At 39.2% G+C, this 12,318-nt stretch overlaps 1 protein-coding gene across 7 annotated transcripts in view; it reads right to left on the bottom strand.

Annotated features, from left to right (window-relative positions):
* Window positions 1-12,318, bottom strand: part of FAM120B (family with sequence similarity 120 member B) — a 125,649-nt gene that overhangs the window by 109,637 nt on the left and 3,694 nt on the right. For all 7 annotated transcript variants that reach the window (XM_084622178.1, XM_084622179.1, XM_084622180.1 and 4 more), the window contains 2 exons: window positions 6,646-7,701; window positions 3,516-3,696 (listed from right to left, as the gene is read on the bottom strand). In XM_084622178.1, the coding sequence (XP_084478304.1) occupies window positions 3,516-3,696; window positions 6,646-7,665 (1,201 nt within the window). In that variant the 5' untranslated portion in view covers window positions 7,666-7,701. Of the gene's footprint in view, window positions 1-3,515; window positions 3,697-6,645; window positions 7,702-12,318 lie in introns of those variants that run through there.

The raw sequence follows: 12,318 nt of genomic DNA, 5'->3' as shown, positions 1-12,318 counted from the left end.
GCCTCAAATTTGACGAGTGGTCTATCTTGTCTAGTATCCCATCTACAACAAAAGCTAGAACCAGATATATTAGCGGAAGATGCAAGAAAACTTTTAACAAACAAACATGGAATTACTTGCCCAAAGTAGTTAGTAGTAGGCATATGCTTAAGAACCTCAGAAGACATACCCCTTTAAAATTTTTATTTTGGTTCAATAGGACTTGACTTAGGCCTTGTTTACACTACCACTTTTGTCAGCAAAACTTGTCCCTCAGAGGTGTGAAAAAACACCCCTCAGAGCAACATAGGTTTCACCATAGGCGCCAACTCCATGGGTGCTCAAGGGCTGGAGCACCGACAGGGAAAAATTGGTTGGTGCTCTGCACCCACCGGCAGCTCCCCGCCGCTCCCCCCACAACTCACCTCTGCCTTGCCTCCTCCCCTGAGTGCGCCACGTGCCCACTTTATCCCCCTAGCTCCCAGTGCTTGCACTGCAAAACAGCTGTTTCGGGTGGCTGGGAGGGAGGGGGGAGGAGGGGGAACGTGGCGTGCTCGGGGAAGAAGCAGGGCTGGGGCAGGGGTTTGTGGAAAGAGATCCAAGACTGGCACGTTACAGCGCTGAAACTTGCAGCGCTCAGGGGTATGTTTTTTCACACCCCTGAACGAGAAAGTTGCAGCGCTGTAAAGTGCCAGTGTAGACAAGACCTTAGTTGTGTGTGATCCTGCAGACATCACTGAAGTCCTGCTTCTCAGAGGAGTAAACAAAAGCCAACCAGGCTGTTGTCCTCAAAAACTGAGAAATGATGGGCTGAAAAATGGCTGTTGCGCATTATTTTTGCTGAAACCTATGTTGTTCTCTCCATATGCCTTTTAAACTCTGAGTCTCTTTTTCCTATTTTTTTTCCTTTTACTGTAAGACTTCAATCTTTAGTAGACAAAGGAAGTCAGGTGCCCAACTACGTGATTTCTCAGTCTGTAATAAAAACATTTGTTTAATTGATGTCGAACTTTCATGGCTAACCATACAAAGTAAATAGGACGAGAAAACATATTACAAAACATAATAAAAGTGCAACAACAGTTTTTCATTTTCAATCCATTGTCTAAAAACCTTTGGAAGCTTGAGGCAAAAGACACATAAAAATACAACAGTTATGAAACAGAAGACTTAAGATCATGAATTTTCCACTCAGATCTGTACAAATAGACTCTTGCACTCATGCAGAGTCTCACTGAGTTCAACCGGATTCCACATAAGCAAATCCAGTTACAGAATTGGGTCCAAATCAGGGGGGAAAGAAATGATATTTTCTTACTCACAACTGGATAAAAGAAATACAATACTCAAAAGTGCTTCCATTTATTTTTATTTATAGTTAGCTCAATAACAAGAATTGCCTAAACCTTCCTTTTATTTGCAAACAAAAAATCACAGTAAAATTATTCAATTTTATAACTATTTTTTTAAAAGTACGTAAATGATATTTACTTTAACCTCTGAAGAAGCCTTGTATTAAGACCTAGGACTGTCGTGGAAGCAAAAGAACGTTCCCATATTTCTTAACCAGAACATTCAAAACTTAAATGGTTTTGCTTCGTCTTCTGATCACTAATAACTTTCACATGTATTCTTTTAACAATAAACGAAAAAACATTCAGTTATTTTTTTAAACTTAAAAAACGTAAAAGGTACTAAAATTCAACAGTATGTAGAAACATTACAACATTCTAATTTTCATGATTTCTGATTGATTCCTCACTAATTACATGTATATTGCCCACAGTATTTATCCTAAATGTGATACAGATGTGAGCCACTGAAACTTAGAATTAAAGAATTTAGATTTCCAAAATATAATTTTAAATGTCCTCAAATAATTAAGTGTAGTTGAGGCATTGTCGGTCCCAGGACATTAGAAAGACAAAGTGGGTGAGGTAACATCTTTTATTGGACCAACTTCTGTTGGTGGGAGAGAGAAGCATTCAAACCACACAGAGCTTTTCTTCACGTCTGGGAAAGGTATTAATAAGAACATAAGAATATAAGAACGGCCATACTAGGTCAGACCAGTGGTCCATCTAGCCCAGTATCCTGTCTTACGACAGTGGCCAATGCCAGGTACTTCAGAAGGAATGAACAGAACAGGCAATCATCGAGTGATCTTCTGTCACCCACTCCCAGCTTCTGGCAATCTGAGCTTAGGGACACTTGAGAATGAGGTTGCATCACTCTTCATCTTGGTTAATAGTTATTGGTGGACCTGTCCCCCTGTTCTTTTTGAAACCCATTATAGTTTTGGCCTTCACAACATCCCCAGCAACAAGTTCCACAGGTTGACTGTACATTCTGTGAAGAAGTACTTCTTCTTTTTGCTTTAAACCTGCTGCTTGTTAATTTAATTTAATTAATCAATTGGCTGCCCAATATACCAGCCTCTTCATGAGTCACCCTAAAGAAGAACTGCTGGACTAATGCACCACAAAACCCGAGATACATGGATGATATTTTCATTCTCTGGACAGACAGCTTTAAATTCCTCATAGATTTCCATCACAACTTCAACAACTACCACCTGTCCATCAAACTCTCTCTGGAACATTCCCACACTAGCATCAACTTCCTAGACATCACGATCAGCTTCAACAATGGAACCCTAGAGGCAACCATATAAAAAGAAAAGGAGTACTTGTGGCACCTTAGAGACTAACCAATTTATTTGAGCATAAGCTTATATAAAACCATATAAAAGAAACCCACGGATCACCACACCTACCTTCATAGGTCCAGTAATCTGCCCAAACTCATCAAGAAATCTGTTATCTACATCCAGGCACTCACACACCACAGAATATGCTCCAAGATGAAAGTCCGGGATATACACCTTAGCATACTCAAAACTGCCTTCACCAAACAAGGACACTTCACTAGAGATAACAATAACAATAACAACTGTCATTACGCTCTGAAATGAACATACACAGGAAAATGATAAAAGACAAAAACACCCTATCATCTGTGGGTGAACACTTCTTGCAAAGCAATCACGCTGTTTCTGACCGATCAGTCCTCATCCTCAAAGGAAATCTGCACAACATTTTCAAAACACACGCCTGGGAGCTTAAATTCATAACTCTGCTAGACACTAAAAATCATGGACTGAACAGCGACACTAAATTTATGACTTATTACAACAATCTGTAACCCACTAACCCGCTCTTTTTGTTCTATAACTGCAGAGGTGTTAATAAGCCACTCTACTTTGAATAGTCCCTTACAATATGTGCGAACTACTTATGCTAAACAATCTGTTCCGCCTTGCATTTTGCTGTGAGTCTGGAAGCACCTTTCCCAGACCTGAAGAAGAGCTCTCTGTGGCTCAAAAGCTTGACCCTCTCACCAACAGAAGTTGGTCCAATAAAAGATATTATCTCACTCACCATGTCTCTTAAATAATTCAAGTATGTGGTCCAACCTGCATGCTCTAAAATTACCTGTCTCTGACACTGTGCAATGAATGCAGGGATAACCCTTACCTTTTCCGGACTCCAGCAGAACAGAATAAATATGTTGTCGAACAGGACGGTAGATAAGTGCCTGTCCAGGAAGTTCTGTATCAAGTTCATCTTCCAATGTATTGCTGCATTCAACCTCTCCTTTACTGAGGACATTGTACACCATATAATTTTCAGCTCTGACGTGTTGTTCTTTAGCTAGCTGTTCAAATGGGGAAGAAGTCATTTATTTTCTACTTTAAAATTAAGAAAACAAAAAATGGCAAAATTAACTTATTTATGAAATAAATATTTCCTCTGATCTCGGTAAAATGATGCCCAAGAAGGAAACAACTGATATTTCAAAATATCAGAATCCTACATTTTGCTTTAAGGAAAAAGGAAATAATATAATCTCATTGGTGTGTCATTTTTTTGTGGAGAGGACGAGTCCACAAAAATTCCGTCATTCTCTTCCTATTATTCCCCCACTCTCCATGGCAATTAGTGCCAATGTCTTTGCTACCAGTAACTCCCATCAGAGAAAATCAGTACCACTCTTTCGTCAGCTAAGGCCTTGTCTTCACTGCTAAAAATGTGTATTTTTTTAATTTGGGGGAACTAATGTGTGAGCTATCCCAAGGTGAAAACTCAGAGAAGACAAAGCACTTTAGTTTTACTGTGCAGTAAACTGGGTGAGGTCAACCCCAGGCAGGGGTACAGTACTGACCTCACCTTTTTTAGCAGAGAAGACAAGGCCTAAAGACTGTCACTGGAAAGCAACATACTACAAGGGGCCAAGCAACACTGCAACACTTTCAATCTCTAAAAGCCTAGGAGCTCAGGGACCCACATTTGGAAGCAAGCTTTGCTGATGCTAGACTAAGGGACGAGCATAGCTTGTTTTACAAAAACCGTTTCAGGTTTTTCCTTGATTTGTACACTCAGAAAATAGCTATGTAAATTACAAGGCCATAGATGCCACAATATCAGTAGCAATATTTCACATTTATATAGCATCTTTCATCCCAAAGGATCCACATACCACCACTGAAATGCAGCTATCTAAAGGGAACACCCTGGCAATCAATCAGTGCAGAGCACGCGGCACAACAATGGGGAAGGAAAAATTTTGGCTAAGCATAAAAGGACATAAAAATCTTTACTGTCCAAATAAAGTAAACAGGGCTTCAGTTTACAAAATCAACTCTATATTAAGTCAATAAATGAAGGGCTTGTATCAGGTTTTTTATAGCACTCATTGCTCTAGCAGTTAGCTGCAGCACTCATTAGCATAGTGCTGATGGCTACTCCAGAAGAGGTGTTTACAGCTATTTTACCAATTTATATCCTCAATGAAGTAATAAATTTTATTCCAATAGCCCATTTTAGATGCTACAAAATTGGCACACTAATGGATACAAAATATGCTACACTATTAATATACTTCATTTCATTTTAGGCATATAGTTTGCATAGACATGAGTTCACAAATTTTGTGAAATTGCAAGTTTGGTTGCCACAATGTACCAGAAATCCATGATTTACAATACACTGAAAAGTAAAAACACAAGCTGGGCTCCATACTAACCATGGACACAAGTGTAATTGACACTGCATCCTGAAAAATGTTTCCACTGTATATAAATAGGCAGACACAAGAGGTGCAAACTTTTCAAGACAAGCAGCATTGGGAGACAATGTACCCAGGCTGGAATTGAAGTGGACTTGTTTATGTGGACTTGTTTGCATTTAAGATAGCAGAGTTCTGTTCATTCCAAAATGTGAACAGTTGTATTTGCTTTGTCAATGTTCAAGCATGGAAAAACAAACCATTTATCTACAAATTAGACGGTACGTTTTTTTGGGGCAGGGACTTCTTTACTTAGGGTTTATAAAGAAACAAGTACAACAGGGCCACAATCTTAAGCTGAGCTTCCAGACATTATCATTTATTAACTGATTTTATCACATTACCTCATCATCTTAGGAAACTACATCCTTTCGCATTAAAGATCAAACCGAGGTAATGATCATGATGACATCTCAAGGTCCCTTCCAGCCCTACACTTCTATGATTCACGGTATGTTCCATAAGAGAAGGAATGTTAACTCTGATGTCCTGGCCATATTCCAACTTAGGGTATGTCTATATGTACAGCACTACAGAGGCACAGATGTATCAATGCAGCTGCGCCGCTGCAGCGCATCTGGTGAAGACGTTCTATGCTGATGGGAAAGAGCTCTCCTGCTGGCATAAAAAAAAATCACCTCCGCAAGCGGAAGAGAGCTTCTCCTGCCAAAACAGCACTGTGCACATGAATGCTTTATATCGGTGTAACTTATGTCGCTCAGAGGGGTGGAATATTCACACCACCTGAGAGACATAAGTATTGTCGACATAGGTTGCAGTGTAGACATAGCCCTAGATAATTAAATTTTACCTACCTAAATTTCCTTCACGTTTTCAATCAGAAACAGTATTCTTCTTCATTTTGACTTTACCACTCTAACAGGAGTCATTACAATCAATTATATGTGGATGTGTATCTTTAAACAGTTGCTATATTTTAACTCAGTGATGGCTGCATTTTAAAGGTGGACTAAGTGAATACTGTGTAGTTTTTATTTCAGTTTGTAAGTTTGGAATCTTTTGGGATGGAAATCATAATGTAAATATAAATATACTTTCAAATTATACTCAGAGAGACTTTTTTTAAGATAACTAAGAAAGGTAGAAAGAGAGATCCTATGTTCAAAGCCTATGGGCACCTAACAAAATATGGCTCTTAAATTAGATCCTACACACAATTTCTAAAGGGGCATTTTCTTGAAGTCTCAAAGTTCTCTCTTAATACATTGTCATAGATTTAACATTGTCATGTAAATGAAAAGTCTTACAAAATATATTAGAGAATTAACAAATCTCTGTGTTTCTGGTTACAAAAAAAAAAAAGACTTGGTTCATTCAAGGAAAAAGACTATTCTTAGCTTGATCCTGAAGTACCATTGCCTGTAAAACTCCAAACCATTTCAGGATCAGCCTTAACATTCAGTAAGGAAAATAATATTTTGCTCGGAAAAAAAAGACATATATGAGTGCACTCATTATCACGTGTCAGTAAACGTTTACAGCAAAAGGGTGATGGCGAAGCTTTAAGAGATGAGATACCTGAAAGATCTCCTGATCTGGACATATGGCTGTTTCTTGCTTGACCAGGTGTATTTGAGAATTTGATACACCGGGAGGAAGCCATGGAGACTGTTGGCCAGGCAAGATATAGGACTCCACTCCCCTATAAAGCAATTTCTTGTCAGATGCCAAAGGTAGCATTTCTTCCAAGTCTTTCAGGCTACCATAACAGCATGGAACTCTTGATATGTAGCTTGCTACAGCTAGAATTGTGTTAGCCCTTTTGTCATAGCTCTGGCTCTTTGGAGGACATGAAGCTACACATTTCTGCCAGAAACCCTCCAAAATGTCTTCTGGAACTATATCATTCCCAAGCAGGCAAGCAAAAAGAGGGAGGTCTGTTATGTTGAGGCCCAGTGCATGACAGAGGTTCTCTCTAGAGTACATAACAGTGACCATCCTGTCCAAGCAGAGCTTATCAATAGAAAAATAGGAAGAGGTGTTATAGATGAGGTAGTCGGTATCTTGTCCAAGAATTCCCATGCAATTATTTTGCAGCCCATAAGAGGCCACCTCATAGTCCGCCTCTTGCAATGAACATATTGTTTCTTGACCAAGAGACTTTAAGGCAAAGCGTGTAAAAGTTGCCAACCCTGAAGGAATAAAGAACATCCCTCTCCCTGGTTGTTGTCTATAGGACTTGAGGAACTGAAAGATTCTGGCTATTTCTTTGTTGTTCTTCAATCTTCGTTTGACCCATTCATCTCTCTTTTTCTGCTCTACCACACCATCAAAGCAGAACACCAGCTTGATATCAGCTGCCATAAAAGCTTTAATAAAATCCTGCAAATTAGCAAGGTACTCTTGCCACTGGCCACCACAGACCCAGGATTCTGGTGTGTACCAGTGTCGAATACAGCCCATGGCATCTACCACAATTACAGGAGGGGAGTCAGGATGATTGATGTGATGTTTTTCTGCCATTTCCTTCAGATTTACCATTGTACATGCATCAGGGCAAGTGTTTGCCACAAACCACTGCAAACCTTTAATGCCCATAGTTGATCTCTTTTTAAGCCGAATTCTCTGAGCAATCTGAAAAAGGAAAAACAAAACAAAAATGTTCTAAACCACAATATTAAGAGAGAAGCAATGTTCAATGGTTAGACAAGGGAACTGGGAGTTCAACGAATGGGGTTCTGTTTCTAGTTTTGCTCATGATTCCTTGTGTTATCTTAGGCCTTAGCTCTCTGAACCTGTTTTTCCATCTCTAAACTCGGGATAAAAACTTTGTGATGCATTCTGCCTTCCATCTTTAGTTCTCACTATATCAGCACAAAACATTATAATCTATGCTAAAAGTATCATTTTAAAAAATCAAGATGAACAAAGCTCAAATAAACGGATTTATTTTTAATACAAAAACACAAAGTCTACTTTAAAAATTCAGTGTGTTTGTTTATAGGGACTCAAACAGATATTGAGAGTAAAAAGTGTGTAACTTTTCCCGTGCCAAGGGGGTTTACAACATAGAGACTACCAGCTTAACTTTCAGGGGCCCTCAGCACTCACAACTCTAACTGAAGTCAGTGGAAACAGGGGCTCAACAACTATTAAAATCAGCCCACAGCCTTGATCCTGCAATTGGATCCACGCAGGCAATCCTCCATGCCTACTTGAAGCTTCAGTATAGTCAATGGTCCATCCTCATGAATCCAACTGCAAGACTGAGACCCATATTTCTGCATGCTGTTTTAGTTGCTTCCATTGTATTTTGATTTTAAAATCTTATGCATTTTACTATCATGTATTTTCAAGACTCAAAAGCTAAATTTCAGAACACATTTAAATAATTATGTCCCTAGTTATATGTAGTAAGTTTATGATAACTTGACTGTTAAAAGGATTAACACTTTTAAGTGGTCACTATAGTGCGTGTTCGTTTTGAATCAATTAATCTAAATAGAAAAAATGATACATACTGACTACAATCTTAATACAAGGAAGGGATTAAATCAGATTTTTCTGTATTAAAAAACTGCCAAATGATAATAGAAATATGAATTCCCCCATCATTTTCTGTGTTTAAAAACATGCAAAGGAACCCAAGTTATATATTGTGAAAATAAGTACGGGAGAAGAGTTAAAATTAAAACCTTCAACCACCTCCATTTTTGTTGACAGAAATCCCTGCTCATATTAAATGATTTACATAGCTTTAATGATAGCTGTCTTTTTCTACTAATACAAAGGCTTTTTATTTCAAAGGATTTTCTACCAAAACCTGCTGGTGGCAATACACAATTTTTTATGCAGCGAGACAAGCTTGTTTTTCTTTTTACTTTGACTTTATTCAAAATTGTCCCCTCCTTTCTCACACAAACAGTGAGGAAATTCACTGCCTGTTTTAATTAAGCAAGTACAAGTATTCCTGTCTTTCACACTGCTCATTTCTCACATTTTGAATTACAAACTACCTCAGGAGTGTTTAAAAAAAAGGAATTGAATATGAAAAGTATCATGAATTTACAACTCTGAAAGGTGCCTATGAGCCTTTCTTCCTCCTCAGAGTTGTAACACCCTTCACATGCAGTTTTCAAACACCTTCTTCAGTGTGAAGTGAGATGAAATGTTTAAAGCAATCTAGAACTACACTGTGGATATTACCTTTTGTAAAAATAGAAATATTATCCCCGTCACTACCACACAGGTGTATACAGTACAGGGTTGCTTTCCCAAGCACTATTTCTAGGGCCATGTGGGTGTCCCTCAAATTCCAGCTGTTTGTGTCATAAACCAGAGGTTTTCACTCCGTTGCACCTGTGATCACGACAGGAGTCACACATCTCTTTAGATTGAGGACTGGTGTATACAAATGCACCATAAAGAGTTCCTTAAAAGGAAGTTATCACATTTCTATGGAGACCCAGCAACAGTTGGACTTGTGAACTGAGAGAACCCCTCTACCACCTAGGTACTGTTTGCAGTTACACCAAGTGATGTGGTGAGGTCTGCCACAGGGTTTTTGAAAGGAACCCACATGGTTTCTGCAGAAATGCACTGGGTCCAAGCAACAGTTTTAGCTATGAAGATCCAGTAAAAGGAGACACTCTCTCCCCAATCAGGTGCTGAAGGAAGAAGCTGCACTAAATAATTTAGAAGCAGCACTATCTAAAGGTGATGCAAATACTCTCCAGCCTTCATGGCTATATCAATATCTGAAACATTCTCTCACATAACTAAGGCCAAACTATACTAGGGACATTTTCACAAAACTTCCCACTATTGCCTGTACTAGTTCAGTAACATTAATAACAGCAATGCTTGGGAACCTAGCGTAGACAGACTGCTGGCTGTCATCAGTATTTTCAGCACTATCATTTAACCATACTCAAAGCAGATGTAATCAACACAATGCTATTTTTGTGCATTAATTTTAGTGCTGTTGAAAGATAACAGACAGTACCGGAGGTTTAAGTCTTCTTTTAAACCACAGAACAGATACAGCCTGAGCAACAGCAGCAGTGCAAGCTTCCTGCATTGCCCCACCTCTACAATGGGCCTTAACCATGACCTGACAGATCACCTCTAATAAATTTGTTAGTCTCTAAGGTGCCACAAGTACTCCTTTTCTTTTTGCGAATACAGACTAACACGGCTGCTACTCTGAAACCTCTAAGAGGTAAGGCAGTTCAGTCTCCAGGTGCATTCAGTCCTCAAACTCCCTGCTGAGACTGACAAGGGTACCAATTTGGGGTTGTCTACATCAGAGATTCTCACCAGAGCTCAGGGCTTCTGACCTGTAGGACACCAGGGCTTGTGGCTCTGGATTTCAGCCCCACAGGGGGCAATGAGGCTCAGAGCTTCTGGCTTTTGGGGGGAGGGGGAGGATTCTGGGGCTTGGGACTCTGGGTTTCAGCCTCGTGGCTCCAGGCTTCTGCCCCACGGGAGCACCAGGGCTCATGTTTCCGGGCTTCAGCCCCACAGCTCCGGGCTTCAGTCATGGGGCCTCGCAGACCCCTGGTTGAGAAGCGATGGTCCACATAACAAAATCTGATCATGTTTAAACACAACTGTGAACAATAAAATAAGATATGATAATGACCATGACTAAGTCATCAGTGTAGACCAGGACAAATCATGCTCAGCTTCATGTCAAATAAGAAGATACTGAACCTGTTTTTTCCTGGGCTACATTAAACACTAAATTATAGTCAAAATCTAACTCAATCATTTACAATCATGTTTAAATGTAACATTTTGTAATGTAGACAAAAAACTTAAGTGTTAAATATGATGTTTTTTTCTGAGGCTTGTGGGATCTGGGTTGAGACCACTAAATTACTTTATGTGGTTCAGATAGCCCTCACTTTTAAATAATTTTTGAACATTAATGACGTAGGCTAACTTACAACTAAGAGATGAATGTTTCTATATTCTATAGCCAATCTTGTGAGCCACTAGTCCCCCTAAAAAACAAGAAAACGGATCCTGAATCTGTCAGTTATTCAGGTTCAGTAGCAGATTATTATACAAGCAGACCCATTGATTTCAAGACTACTTAACCTGAATAAATGTAGCAAAATGGGGCCACAAATGCTTTGTTCTAAAATTCTGGGTAGATTTCTAACAGCCTTTTCATCCTCAACAACAGAAAATACATACACAAATATCATTTGTTTACATCGAACACAAAATAAATCTAAACATTTATTTTTAACATTATTTCCTCGGGTAATTAACAAGTTAACTGCTATAGAAAATACAATGTTCAGTCTATCATGGTGTCCTGAATACCAAAATATCAAGTGTGTACACCTGCATGGAAGCTCTCCTATTCTCCAAGGAGCAATATAATCAGAACTATTTTTTGCTTCATGTTTTGTATATAGATACAGATGTGCATGGCCCACCCTTATTTTGGAATGGTGGCAAATCATCAGTCAGATATAACCTACATGTATGTCAGCACCAAACAGCAAACCTATCATTACGCAAATTTTATTAGACTCATAGCTAAAGTGCAGTCTGTCAGTAGCTGAGAAAAGCCTGCCATTCAACAACTAGACATTATGCCGCTAGATGGCAAAAATATTTAAAATAAGTATTTCCAGCCCCATACACAGAATGAAGCGTTGTCTACACTATGGGCACTACGGCAGCTATGCCTTTATAGTCTCACAGCATAGACTCTTCTTACAGTGATGGAATGGGTTTTTCCACCACTGTAGGTCAGTGGTTCTGAACCAGGGGTATATGTGCCCCTGAGAGTTCGCAGAGGTCTTCCAGGGGATACATCAACTCATCTAGATATTTGCCGTTCTTTACAACAGGCTACATAAAAAGCACTAGCGAACTCATCTTCCCTTCCAAATGCAAACAGATGGAGATCATACCAAAAGGACTGAAGGTAAAAAATCCATTACAATCTACATACCACACAGACTATGCTGACAGATTGTGCCACATACTCTCAAAGAAACTGCGGAACCACCTGATCAACATCCTATACAGCAAACAGGGAAAGATTAAGAATGAGTTCTCAAAACTGGATACTCTCATAAAAAACCAACCTTCCACACAAACTTCCTCATGGCTGGACTTTACAAAAACTACACAAGCCATTTACAACACACACTTTGCTTCTCTACAAAAGAAAAAGGACACTAAACTATCTAAACTATTACATGCCACAAGGGGCCACAACAGTGG

Source organism: Lepidochelys olivacea (genome assembly GCF_965140295.1).
Source record: "Lepidochelys olivacea isolate rLepOli2 genome assembly, chromosome: 3".
Classification (NCBI taxonomy): Eukaryota; Metazoa; Chordata; order Testudines; family Cheloniidae; genus Lepidochelys; species Lepidochelys olivacea.
This window is presented reverse-complemented; position numbering and strand designations above follow the sequence as displayed.